We start from the raw sequence: 14,417 nt of genomic DNA, 5'->3' as shown, positions 1-14,417 counted from the left end.
TTTTTGCTTTAGATTTTATTTTATCTGATATTTATGTAACTTGTTTTAGCTAATGTTTAGATATTAATGCTTTCTGTATACTTATGTTTTAGATGTTTCCCTTATGGACAGTATAAGTTAGATTTTATTTTTATCTAGTTTGACAATCTTTATTTTTTCACTGGCGTAATTTTCTTCACTTTTAATCATTTTAGTTACTGACTTACTGAGATTTATTTCTATAATCTTAGTTTGTGCTATTTGTCCCATCTATTCCTTGTTTCTTTTCCTCTCCTTTCTTGTCTTGTTAGATTAGCCAAATATGGTTATAATTATTTTTTCACCTTTGAACTTGTTAATACTGTTCCTATCCTATTTGTAGTTTCCCTAGAAATTAAAGCATGTACAATTAACTCCACAAATCTGAATTTGATCAAATCCTTACCCTCCTCCTGAGCAATACATGGATCTTGGAATACTTTCAATTCATTTACCCCTCTTTTGAATTAAATGTTATTATCTCCATTTGAAAGTCCATCTTGGTTTGTTTTTTAATTCTGTAGAGATTATCACTGTTTTATTCAGTCAATGCTAATTTACATTTGCTTATATATTTACCACTTTCTTTGTTCTTTTTTCCTTTCCTATCTTAGACCTACCATTTGGGATCAGTTTCCTACTGCCTAAACTACACTCTTTAGAATTTCCTTTAATGAGATTTTGTTGCTGACAGATCCTCTTCTCTTAATTTTCATTTATCTGTAAATAAAAAATTCATCCTCATTTTTGATAGATAGGTTTACAGTTATTTTCTTATAGTACATTGAAAATCACTATTATTTTACAATTATCATCAGCCAAAAAAGCAACCAAATCATTTTGTGCACAAAACCGAACCTACAAATTGGTATAAAAGGAACAAAAGCATTTGTAAGATTGGTAACTATGAACCAGGTACAAGAGCTTCTTAAAATTTTTCTCCCATAAATATAAGAGATGCAGAATAAGAGCTGAAACTACAGGCACCATTTGATTAAGCTTCAATAAACTACTGCATTCTCCAATATCTATGTGCTTTTGCACAGGGCAAGTAGGTGATTAAAAGAGATTGAAAAAGACAACCAGCCCTGCATTTTTCAAATCTTTGCACTACCCTCTTCAACTGCCCCCAGGACATTGGTATTGCTTTTGCTTTACTATTTACATTAGTTTTCTATTGCTGAGTAACCATTTACCACAAACGTGGCACCTTGAAACAATACCCATTTATTATCTCACAGTCATGCATGTCAAGAATCTGGGCTTGGCATGGCTGGGTAATCTGCTCAGAGTCTCACAAGGCTGAAATCAAAGTATCAGAAAGGCTGGTATCCCATTTGAGGTTTGGGGTCCTCTTTCCAGTTCATGTGGCTGTTAGCAGAACTCATTTCCTTGCAGCTATAAAACTCACGGGGGCTGCATCTTCAAGGTCAGCATAATAGCATCTCTCTGACACTCAACCTTCTTGTAAAGAGTTCACCTTATTATGTCTGGTCCACCTAGCATAGTCTCCCTTTTCATTAACTCAAAGTCAACTGATGAGTAACCTAATGATAAGAATGATATTCTATCATTTTCACTGATCCTCCCCACACTCAAGGGGAGGGGATTTTACAGGGTATGTACAGCAGGTGGCAAAAACTAATTCTAAAGGTCAATTCAAATTCTGCCTACCAGACTACCCCAAAGAGAAGGCCTCAGGGCTTCCATCTGGCTCTTCTTACTGTAATAGGCCTCCCTCACTCCCCAGACTGCAGAGATCATGCATGAATCATACCAGTTTTTTAGTATATTTATTCAAATTATATATTCAGTAACCACAGGTTAGATTCACGGTCCCTTTGAGTCCACTGAGACACAGTCCCAGCCCAAAATGTCATTTACCTCCTATATGATGTAGCTCCAGGCTGACTTGTGGACATTGGTGGTGCTTTGTGTCCCAGAAATTAGCATTGACAAAGAGCCAGTGTTTACCATCTCTGAAAAGTCTGGTGTTTCCTTTTGCCTAGTGCACAACGATTCTGTAATTGCCTGCAGAGCCCTTCCTTCCAGCAGCAGTGGGTCCTGGTCTGCAGTCTCCTTCTACACTCTGTGAACCAGCCCCATCTTCTAAGCTTCTAGGTTCTTAAACCACAACCCCTTCCTTTTGTTTTTCAAGCTCCAGAGATGGTAGCTTCTCCTGCCTCTGTGTCACCTCACCGTTTGCTTTTTGCACTTTTAGTCCTCCAATGTCTGTTTAACCAATTCTCTGTTTTAAAATGAAGGAATGAACCCAGAGGACATTATGCTAAGTGAAATAAGCCAGTCACAGAAGGACAAATACTGCATGATTCCACTTATAAGAAGAATCTAAAATAGTCAGACTCATAGAAGCAGAGAGTGGAATGGTGAATGTCAGTGACTGCGGGGAGAGGAAAATGGGGAAATGTCTGTCAGTGAGTGCAAAGTTTCAGTTACGCAAGATGAATAAATTCTAGAGATCTGCTGTACAACGTTGTGCCGATAGTTAACCATACGGTTAAATGCACTTAAGAACTTGTTAAAAGGGTTTATGTTAAGTGTTCTTACAGGAATTCCCTGGCAGTCAAGTGGTTAGGACTCCGAGCTTCCACTGCTGGGGCCCAGGGTTCAATCCCTGGTTGGGGAACTAAGACCCCGCATGCCACACAACAAAGAAGCATAAAAAACAAACAAACAAAAACAGTGTTCTTACAACAACAAAGAAGAAGCACAAGGAAATTTTTGGAGGTAATTGATATATCTATTACTTTGTGGTGATGGTTTCATGGGTGTATGTGTATGTACAAAGTCATCAAACTATATACGTTAAATAGGTACATCAGTTGTATATCAACTGCACCTAAATAAAGCTTTTCAAAATAAATAGATAAAATAAAATGTCTCCATTAAAATAACTGTTATAGTTCCTATTTTTCTGACTGGAGCCAGACATATATCCAAGGGTTCCTCAATAATAGAATGGGTAAATAAACTACAATATATTCATATAATGGACCATCATATATATTGAAATACAGTTGAACATATTATTGCTGCACGTGGATGAAACTCACCCATGCTGTGACACAAAAGGACATATACAGTATGATTCCACTTACATACATTCTAAAATTAAATCCTCTTGTGTAGGGATGCATACATCGAGTGTAAAAACATAACAAAAACAAGGACGTCCTTACCATGAGCAGCAGAGTAGCAGTTGCCCACAGCAGAGACGGAGGGCTTGCTACCAACTAGAAGGGCACACTTCTGGGGCATCAGTCGTGTTTCCTGTCTTCACCTGAGTGCGGTCTATAGAGGTGTTTTTTACACTTTTCTGTATGTGTGTCATAGTTCACAGTGTAAAATATTTTATTTGTTATTTTAATTCTAATACAGATGACCTTGTAACTTACATAAACTTGCAGCCTTACTTTCCATGAAAACTGTTTCTTTCCTATGTGCTTATATCAAGACTTCAGGCCTCTCTCAGGGAATAATATTAAAAACAGTTTTATTGCAAGAAGAAAGTGCTACTCTGAGCACATCAGTGACTTCTGAAGTGGCTGTAGAACATACTCAAGAAGTTTAGTACTTACTTCACACTGAGCCACGGCATAGGTAGTTGTATTAAAACGTGCCAAGGAAGATGAACTTGGGTCTGGTAGCACTAAACCTGGAACACAACAGCAAACATTTATTAAACTCAGAAAATTGAAACTAACGTTCATGCCTTTTTGGACCTTTATCTCTTTAAAATTGTTCTCAAACCATATTTTCAGAGGTAATCTGATTTATCATCTATATATACTTAAGTCAAAGTATGTTTATATTTATTTGTGTATGTTAAGTACATTTAATATATCTAAGCATTCTGCATCTCAAACGAAACAATAATTTTTAGCAAATTTATGGTAAACTTATAATGGAAGTATATAAATAAATTATATAAGTTTTCATGAATTAACTCCTGCGTGTCAAATCACAGCTTTCTTTTCCCTAATAGTATTAGGTTTATATAGAACTTGAAACAATTTTAGAAGCCCCAAGGGGATTTCAGCAATATGGTCATGCCAATGATGGCTGCTTTTCCTATGCTAGTTTCTCCCCACTTCAGGAATCAATTTCAAATGATTCCTCTTAGGTACCTAGTACAATTACCCCTCAGTATCCAGAGGAGATTCATTACAGTACCCGCTGCAGATACCAAAATCCTCTGATGCTCAAGTTCTTTATATAAAATGATGTAGTATTTACATATAACCTACCCACATCCTCCTGTATACTTTAAATCATCTCTAGATTACTCATAGTACCTAATACAATGTAAATGTTATGTAAATAGTTGCTGGCAGGTGGCAAATTCAACGTAAATTCTATGTAAATAGTTGCTGGTGCATGGCAAATTCAAGTTTTCCTTTTTGGAACTTTCTGGAATTTTTTAATTTAATGTTTTTGATCTGAGTTGGTTGAATCCACAGATGCGAAACCCGCAGATATGGAGGGTCAAATGTATGCATTTCTTTGGCTAAGTTTCTATAAGAAGAACACAGGCAGACATAAAACAAATGTTAATTATACTTAAAACTTTTATCATATTGTCAAGGCTTTATTTATTTAGACAGAATAAAATATCCAACTACAAGGTTTTTTTCCTTAAAGGAACTTTAAAGAAATTCCATGCATTATCACTTAGCAATTTTACTAACTTTAAATATATTCAAAATGAATTCTTATTGTAAGATTATAATTTTACTTAAATATGAGAGAAGAAAAAGCACGAATTCAGACTTTCTCTAACAAGCACACCTTTAGCAACTGACATTGCCGGGAGTATGAATTTTCCAGCTATAAATTACTAAACACAATTGCTTAATAGTCAAATAAGGAAAGGTGTTCAGAAATGCCACATAATACCGCACAAAGATTGTATTGCTCTGCAGCATTTAGAGAAAAACTAATGGTAAAAATAAAATTCCAGGATAAAAATGTTAACTTGATAAAGTATTGTGATTATATATATATAGATAGATAGATATAGATAGATAGATATGTAGTCTTTCTCTTTTAGGTTCCTTCTAAAAATTGTCAAACCTATCATTACTCCCACCTATCAGTGTTTTGTTATCCAAAGTACCCCATCCGCTGGTGCTGTGTAGTGAGCGATACTCTGGCCTTGACTTCTCTGCTGGAGCCTCAGCCTCAGCCCCGGAAGCACCACCACCTGAGCACGCTACATCACTTATCCTACATTCAGTGCTTCCTACACCTCTCTTGAATTAGAACCTCTCTTGGTTCTCATCTTTGCAAGGGTACTCAAGTTCTCTTTAATTGTTTCTTCTATTTCCCATAAAAAAGTCCACTCACAAATATTTATAGGACAGTTTTATTTACTTCCAGAGTTTGCCTATCCTGAATTCCTTATGAGCCTACTCCCTCCCCTCCAGAATATTCATCAGCTGGCACAGGCCCAGAGTCATGGGACTCTAATCCAATCCAATGTGAGCCAAAAAACTGTGGCATGAAAGGAAAGGGGAACTCACACAGGTAGAAGCTCCACTAACTCATTTGCCTAAGAAGTGGCTTCTGTTAAGACAATAAAATACCCCTTCAGTTAAAAGTAACATCCACAGTTTTTTTTTTTAATTAAATTCTCATATTATTAATACCCTCATAATGAGAAAAAATTAAGAAACCCATGTATTGAAAAGGGTGACACATTCTTAGCTTCCAGAGTCATGGGCAAATGTCAGGAAATCTTAGTGGAGAACAAAAAGGTTAAGAGATAGTTGAAAATGGCTTAAAGCGGGCTCGCGGAGGATGAAGAGCGGAGGAGGATCAGGGGCATCGAGATGCAAGTCTGAGGGAGTGTCCCATGACGTCTCCGCAGCTGCGCTTTGCTGTATCCCACTCTGCCTCTTACGGCTCTGAACACGCGGACCCGTGTTGCCTCGGCTCTGTCCAATTTGAACAACAGCCGACTTCCCCATCGCCAGAGTGGTTTGCCTCATGCTGCAACACATGGGAGCATTCCAAAACTGGGAAGTGATTGGTATGAATTGAAAAATTTTACCAATGACAAACATGTTTTATGAAATATTTCGTCATGCTGAAAAAAAGGTAGTTCCAGTTAAGCATAATATTTTGCTTTCTTTGTGATAGAAAAATCTCTAAATTGTATAAAATAAAACCCAACAAAATGGCTCTTCGAATATTTTACCAAATGAGAGTAGAAACACACACACACACACACACACACACACACACACACACACACACTAACCTTGGGCTCTAAGCTGGCTTACAAGAGCTAATCTCCCACCTTCATAGTAAACTGGCTCCCTTGTAGCCAGCTGGGCCCATGGAAGTGTAGCGCAATAGGTCCTGATTTAGGCAACAGTTAGTTAGCCCCATACCCTTTTAGATCTGAGTTCCTCACCCTTATTCAGGTGTTCAATTTCTAACCACAGGTCAGATTGGTACTTCTCTCTGGCTTTCATTTTACTAAAAGAGGCAGAAAGAAGGGAAGACATCATTAAGTGCTAAGTGCAAGAGACTGACCTATAATTGGATCCCACATAACTGGAATGTGGGGCTAATACAGTTAGTCTTCAGTCAAGCTGAACGTCTTACAACATTCCAAATAACATTCCTTGTTTCATAAGGAACCAAAATAATGGAGCAAATATATATATGTGTATATATATTTAATGTATATATTAGTTTCAATCTGATTCACATGCCTACTTTTGAGCAAATGTGTGAACTGAGATGCCCTATGCATAAGATGAAATAACATATTTATTCTGAAAGATTACACAGATGTTCTTTGATAGCTTTTTACACTGTATCATTCACACACTGAGAAATGTTTAAATAAAGTATACTAGTCCTATAACTGGAATCCTGATGGAATCTTGATTGAATTGATACATTATCAGTTAAGGGAGAATTAATATCTTTATAATATTGAGTCTTTCAATCTCAGATTATAGTATAACTCTCTATTTAACTTAGGCCTTTTCAAGTGTCCCTCTTTAAATTTTATAATATTTCTTCCTAGAGGCCTTTTAGCTATTGTTAGATTTGTTTCTAAATACTTGATTTCTTATGCTATTGTAAATGGTGTGTGTTTAAAAAGGTAATTATTTAATATTTCTTCTTCATATATAGAAATACATTTGATTTGAGTATATCAACGTGATATATATTTATTTCTATATATTGACATTGGTTTTTCTATTGTCCAGAAAAAAGTCCACTCACAACTATTTATTGGACAAACATTTACTTCCAGAGTTTGCCTATCCTGAATTCCTTATGAGCCTACTCCCTCCCCTCCAGAATATTCATCAGCTGGCACAGGCCCAGAGTCATGGGACTCTAATCCAATCCAATGTGAGCCAAAAAACTGTGGCATGAAAGGAAAGGGGAACTCACACAGGTAGAAGCTCCACTAACTCATTTGCCTAAGAAGTGGCTTCTGTTAAGACAATAAAATACCCCTTCAGTTAAAAGTAACATCCACAGTTTTTTTTTTTTAATTAAATTCTCATATTATTAATACCCTCATAATGAGAAAAATTTAAGAAATCCATGTACTGAAAAGGGTGACACATTCTTAGCTTCCAGAGTCATGGGCAAATGTCAGGAAATCTTAGTGGAGAACAAAAAGGTTAAGAGATAGTTGAAAATGGCTTAAAGCGGGCTCGCGGAGGATGAAGAGCGGAGGAGGATCAGGGGCATCGAGATGCAAGTCTGAGGGAGTGTCCCATGACGTCTCCGCAGCTGTGCTTTGCCGCATCCCACTCTGCCTCTTACGGCTCTGAACACGCGGACCCGTGTTGCCTCGGCTCTGTCCAATTTGAACAACAGCCGACTTCCCCATCGCCAGAGTGGTTTGCCTCATGCTGCAACACATGGGAGCATTCCAAAACTGGGAAGTGATTGGTATGAATTGAAAAATTTTACCAATGACAAACATGTTTTATGAAATATTTCGTCATGCTGAAAAAAAGGTAGTTCCAGTTAAGCATAATATTTTGCTTTCTTTGTGATAGAAAAATCTCTAAATTGTATAAAATAAAACCCAACAAAATGGCTCTTCGAATATTTTACCAAATGAGAGTAGAAACACACACACACACACACACACACACACTAACCTTGGGCTCTAAACTGGCTTACAAGAGCTAATCTCCCACCTTCATAGTAAACTGGCTCCCTTGTAGCCAGCTGGGCCCATGGAAGTGTAGCGCAATAGGTCCTGATTTAGGCAACAGTTAGCCCCATACCCTTTTAGATCTGAGTTCCTCACCCTTATTCAGGTGTTCAATTTCTAACCACAGGTCAGATTGGTACTTCTCTCTGGCTTTCATTTTACTAAAAGAGGCAGAAAGAAGGGAAGACATCATTAAGTGCTAAGTGCAAGAGACTGACCTATAATTGGATCCCACATAACTGGAATGTGGGGCTAATACAGTTAGTCTTCAGTCAAGCTGAACGTCTTACAACATTCCAAATAACATTCCTTGTTTCATAAGGAACCAAAATAATGGAGCAAATATATATATGTGTATATATATTTAATGTATATATTAGTTTCAATCTGATTCACATGCCTACTTTTGAGCAAATGTGTGAACTGAGATGCCCTATGCATAAGATGAAATAACATATTTATTCTGAAAGATTACACAGATGTTCTTTGATAGCTTTTTACACTGTATCATTCACACACTGAGAAATGTTTAAATAAAGTATACTAGTCCTATAACTGGAATCCTGATGGAATCTTGATTGAATTGATACATTATCAGTTAAGGGAGAATTAATATCTTTATAATATTGAGTCTTTCAATCTCGGATTATAGTATAACTCTCTATGTAACTTAGGCCTTTTCAAGTGTCCCTCTTTAAATTTTATAATATTTCTTCCTAGAGGCCTTTTAGCTATTGTTAGATTTGTTTCTAAATACTTGATTTCTTATGCTATTGTAAATGGTGTGTGTTTAAAAAGGTAATTATTTAATATTTCTTCTTCATATATAGAAATACATTTGATTTGAGTATATCAACGTGATATGTATTTATTTCTATATATTGACATTGGTTTTTCTATTGTCCAGAAAAAAGTCCACTCACAACTATTTATTGGACAAATATTTACTTCCAGAGTTTGCCTATCCTGAATTCCTTATGAGCCTACTCCCTCCCCTCCAGAATATTCATCAGCTGGCACAGGCCCAGAGTCATGGGACTCTAATCCAATCCAGTGTGAGCCAAAAAACTGTGGCATGAAAGGAAAGGGGAACTCACACAGGTAGAAGCTCCACTAACTCATTTGCATAAGAAGTGGCTTCTGTTAAGACAATAAAATACCCCTTCAGTTAAAGGTAACATCCACAGTTGTTTTTTTAAATTAAATTCTCATATTATTAATACCCTCATAATGAAAAAAATTTAAGAAATCCATGTATTGAAAAGGGTGACACATTCTTAGCTTCCAGAGTCATGGGCAAATGTCAGGAAATCTTAGTGGAGAACAAAAAGGTTAAGAGATAGTTGAAAATGGCTTAAAGCGGGCTCGCGGTGGATGAAGAGCGGAGGAGGATGAGGGGCATCGTGATGCAAGTCTGAGGGAGTCTCCCATGACGTCTCCGCAGCTGCGCTTTGCCGTATCCCACTCTGCCTCTTACAGCTCTGAACACACGGACCCGTGTTGCCTCGACTCTGTCCAATTTGAACAACAGCCGACTTCCCCATCGCCAGAGTGGTTTGCCTCATGCTGCAACACATGGGAGCATTCCAAAACTGGGAAGTGTCTGGTATGAATTGAAAAATTTTACCAATGACAAACATGTTTTTACGAAATATATCATGATGCTGAAAAAAAGTAGTTCCACTGAAAGATTTGACAACTGCATCAAGGTTTGTTTCATAAGGAACCCAAATAATGGAGCAAATAAATGTGTATATATATTAACTTTCAATCTGATTTACATGCCTACTTTTGAGCAGATATGAGAACTGAGATGCCCTAAGCATAAGATGAAATAACATGTTTATTGTGGACGATTACACAGATGTTATTTGATAGCTCTTTACACTGTATCATTCACACAATGAGAAATGTCTTTTCCTTTTCATGTTTAATAAAGTATACTGGTCTTATAACTGGGTCATTTGCAGCATATAAAGCTTTTGGCTTTAAATAATTCAACTTCTTGCACTGAAGTTGATCCACATGTTAACGATTACAGTTAAGTGAATAAGGCTTTAGGCATGAAAGTGGCCCTCAGAGGCTTATGTTTCTTCTCATCTCACTAAAATGACTCTTTTGGAGCACGTTTATGTAAGAAACGGATGTCATATATAGTTTTTCACACTGGTTTGAATTTTCTTTCTTTTCTTCCTTTTACTCTCCAATATTACACCACCTCACCTACACTGATGTATTCATTAGCTATGTTTATTGTCTATTTGTATGATTATCATCCACAGTGTTGGAGTTTAATTTGCTCTATTTTTGTGGTAAGAATGAAACAAACTGCTTCACTAACCAGCAAACAGAATGGAGAGAGGAGCCCTTTAAAAAATATACATGTTGCAATATACAAGTTACAAGCTATAATTAAAAATATGAGAAAACCAACCTCAGTAGACCCTTTAGAAGTTAAAGGTCTATGGGAAATAGGCCACATTTTGAGTTTACCTCATTCTATTTTCATTCAAAAATTTTTTTCCTACATATACGAGGTGTTTCTTACTAGAGGATTTTGGGTGCCTGTGAATCAAGGAAATTTTGCAAATAAGGAGAAAACAACAGAAACTTCATTCACAGATGATTCAGTTTTCAGTATTATTGATACCATTTTGTAGAGATGCCAGAATCAATTAAAGCCTGTTGAAAGTACATATGTTAAAAGTAACTAATTGCTTTCAAATTTTCATTACTTTTCACTTCACAGAAAAAAACTATTCTTTAAAAAAAAACACTAAACTTTATGTCATAGGAAGAAACTAAACACATAACTATGCTTTAAGTACTTTGCAACCAGATTATAAATAAGTCGTTTTAAAAATGGTGTCAGTCGGTCTCACCAGTTTAGAGTGCTTGGAGCAGCCTCTGGGAGGATCTTTCTGGAAATTCGCTCTCTGTCGAAAGCCGGCTCCAACTTAAGCATAGCTGACATATCCAGTTTATCAAATCGCTCCATTGCCCCTGGCATTTTCTACAAAATCAGATAAGAAGGTTTTGATTTCCATCTTATATTTACAAAATTTTAAATCACTTCTAGAAAAACTTAGGAGGTGCTGGGGACCATTAGTTTTCTTGAATAGTGAATAGAAAAACTGATTGTTAAATTGTATTATTTTCATTAAATTTGGGGATATTATTAAAGATTCATATGAACAGTCTCATTTTTCTGCTTATAACTACGATAGCTGCCTCCCCTCCCAAAAAAGCAGGGCTCATCTCTTATGAAAAGGCATTTTTCAGGTTGAGATCTAGACAAATTGACATTAGTCAGCAACTTTAGTATCATCATTTTTAGCTTTCCTTTTTTCCATTCTATGAGTCTTCCTGGGCTGTGACTGACACTCACTCTTGCTCCTTTAACCAAGCTGGAATTTCGTAAAGACTCCACTTCTTTGGTTTTTTCTAAGATCAAGTCCTGGGCATCCTTTTCATCCTTGATGCTGCAATATAGAAAGAAAAAACAGATATAAAATGCAAACATGGAAAAAAATTAATCAACCTAAATGAGGATATGAGAAAGATACATGACAGCAAATCTTAGCATAAGACTGTTTAAGGAGTCATAACAAGTAATTTACGACCAACAGAAAAGAGTAAAAATCTAGAGATGCTACCAAAATATATAGCCCTGGATTTTCACAATGCTCTTAGAAAATGTGAAGTGGCTGGCTGGATTTAAGAAACATTGAACAGGAGTAGACGAATTCCTAGGTTCAGACCACGTAGTTGGGGAAATCATTAATTCAAGGCAAAGACAGTTTTATGGACTTAATTAAGAAATGTCACTATTCCGAACTGTTTATTCTTAATTAGAGATTAATGTAAATATTAATGTAAGCATTGAAAATCTACACTACACCCATCTGTAAAATAGCTTACTGGTAAGCATTACATACAGTCTACACCACTTATTACTATAACAGCCTTAAACCTCCGTTCCCAGAAGGATTGCTCAGTTAATGAGATGGTTAGTCCCATCACTCCCTAGCAAGTTCTGTGCTGGCAAATAAAAACTCAGGTATAAAAGAGAACGAAAGAAAATTGTAGACATACAAAGAGGTAGAAAGTTTATAACACACAGACTTTTCTGAAAGAGTTCTTCCAGGATGTTCTCTATTGCAAAACAAAAGCTGAATTCAAGAGAGAGGGAAACAGGATACAAGAACAGTGGCAACAACTATAATTGTAACTTATGATTAAGTCTAATATACTGTCAGTAAATTATAATCTGGATCTAAAATCCCATATGATATCAGCGTTAGATCTGGAGTGGAACTCTCAGAGTTCTGAGCCAAATGCAGGGAGAACACAAGAGCCCTACTCTCACTGTCTCCACTGGCCATTCAATCTTCGTGAAGCAGCAGTCGTCATAGAATAATGACTCTGCTGGATCAAAATCAACGCCTACCAGTAAATAAGCAAATTCTTTGAGCACCTTAGAAAAGATGTGCCCTATAGAAACAAATTACACAATTTTGAATATTTTTATTGTTAAGGAAAACTTAGAGCATCTTGTATCCTTACAGTAAGAGGTAATATCACAGATTCTCATATCACTGAACTTGAAAAATACATTTCTTCGAATCTGATCTCCAGAAACTTTGTTAGGCTCAATTATGATGTTTTTGTATTAAGTGTGATTATAGTGGAAATTTTTGAAATAAAGCTGCATCTCACATATACTTACATGTGATACATGATATGAAGGGCTTTCAGGAGAAAAAAATATTTCTTGTGTGGCTTCCCTGCATGTTAATAATCAAAGAAGCAAACTTAGCACAAGCTTGAACAAATTCTTATGGAATTTAAAAGGAAATAACTGCCTACGAACAAATCACAATTTAAAAAGTTTAGGCAAAACACAAGACAAACGCAAACCAAAATACGTGCAGGGAAGAAACAACAGTGAAACTAGTATGGGCATTGGGTCACATATTCCTGGGAACCAATTTGGTTCTAGCTGCTAGGATTTATGTGAACCTAAGTATATTAAAAGCATCTCTGGGGACTTCCCTGGTGGCACAGTGGTTAAGAATCCACCTGTCAATGCAGAGCGCACGGGTTTGATCCCTGGTCCGGGAGGATCTCACATGCTGCGGGGCAGCTAAGCCAGTGCGCCACAACTACTGAGCCCACGTGCTGCAACTACTGAAGCCTGAGCACCTGGAGCCCGTGCTCCACAACGAAAGAAGCCACCACAGTGAGAAGCCTGCGCTCTGCAAAGAGGAGTGGCCCCCGCTCACAACAATTAGAGAAAGCCCATGTGCAGCAACGAAGACCCAGCGCAGCCAAAAAATAAATAAAAATAAGAAATAAAATTTTTAAAAAGCATCTCTGAATGAAGACACAAAATGGAGTATTAATATGTATTTAACTGGAAGAGTAGTTAGAAGCATCTGAAATATATACATTCAAAAAATTGTGTGTGTGTATACATGCATCAGAAGATAGATATATAGACATATATATACATATATACACATAAACATTTTGCCCCATTTATTTTATCTCTTGTTCACTCTCTTTCTCCATATGTTTTTCTTTCTGAATCATTTGAAAATAAGTCACAGACACTAAGTTTTACTACCCCTTAAATACTTAAGTATAAGAACACTTCTTACATACTCACAGTACAAAAATAAAAAACTGGAAATCCAACATCGACACAACACTATTAACTAAAATATAGCTTATATTTAAATTTTGTTAATTTTCTTTATATATGTGTGTGTGTGTATATATATATTTGTACATTGTGGACACACAGCTTTTTTGTTGTTATTGTTAAATACACACCAAAAAAGAGCTTACAGAAATTGTCTTAATTTTTAATCTCAGTCAAAACTTTAGACTTGATAATTCAGGAAAGTGAGCTGAAGAATGTTTAAGAGTAATAAACACATTTAATTTCCTAATTCATTAATTTCATGATGTATTTAAATATAGTGCTACCTGTATTTCAAAGCACCATTTCCTGTTATAATTTGTAAGAAAAGAAAATAGAAATTTAGCTAAAAAAAAAAGTATTCTTTTGAAAGCAGAAGCCCTGAAACCCAGCTCTAAATATAAACACTATTTAGCATATATTTTTAAAAAGTGTAATTGAGTTATTACTGGTAAATTAATAGGAAAAGAA

The 14,417-nt window shown here is 36.1% G+C and overlaps 2 protein-coding genes across 2 annotated transcripts in view; both read right to left on the bottom strand.

Annotated features, from left to right (window-relative positions):
- Window positions 1-6,676, bottom strand: part of LOC309665279 (serine/threonine-protein kinase MRCK alpha-like) — a 28,457-nt gene extending 21,781 nt beyond the window's left edge. Inside the window, exons 1-2 of the mRNA XM_082478914.1 lie at window positions 6,458-6,676; window positions 3,618-3,694 (exon numbers count right to left, since the gene is read on the bottom strand). Coding sequence (XP_082335040.1) covers window positions 3,618-3,694; window positions 6,458-6,554 — 174 coding nt within the window. The 5' untranslated portion in view covers window positions 6,555-6,676. The remainder of the gene's footprint in view (window positions 1-3,617; window positions 3,695-6,457) is intronic.
- Window positions 6,677-9,131: 2,455 nt separating this feature from the next.
- LOC309665280 (uncharacterized protein) lies at window positions 9,132-12,167 on the bottom strand. The gene is made up of 3 exons (XM_082478915.1): window positions 11,628-12,167; window positions 11,122-11,252; window positions 9,132-9,805 (listed from the first exon to the last, which is right to left on the bottom strand). The coding sequence occupies exons 1-3, from the start codon at window positions 11,760-11,762 to the stop codon at window positions 9,553-9,555; spliced, it is 519 nt and encodes a 172-aa protein (XP_082335041.1). The 5' UTR covers window positions 11,763-12,167; the 3' UTR covers window positions 9,132-9,552.
- Window positions 12,168-14,417: the final 2,250 nt, after the last annotated feature.

Source organism: Balaenoptera physalus (assembly GCF_965194825.1).
Source record: "Balaenoptera physalus genome assembly, contig: SUPER_7_unloc_3, whole genome shotgun sequence".
NCBI classification, from domain to species: domain Eukaryota; kingdom Metazoa; phylum Chordata; class Mammalia; order Artiodactyla; family Balaenopteridae; genus Balaenoptera; species Balaenoptera physalus.
The sequence above is the reverse complement of the archived record's forward strand: the minus strand, read 5'-3'. Positions and strand labels throughout refer to the sequence as shown.

Coding starts and splice junctions, on each gene's coding strand:
- LOC309665280 (XM_082478915.1), bottom strand. CDS start 11,762: ATGTTTGCATTTTATATCTGTTTTTTCTTTCTATATTGCAGCATCAAG. Junction 11,253..11,627: donor GCTTGGTTAAAGGAGCAAGA/GTGAGTGTCAGT, acceptor CTGATTTTGTAG/AAAATGCCAGGGGCAATGGA. Junction 9,806..11,121: donor GCTCCAAGCACTCTAAACTG/GTGAGACCGACT, acceptor CATGTGTTGCAG/CATGAGGCAAACCACTCTGG.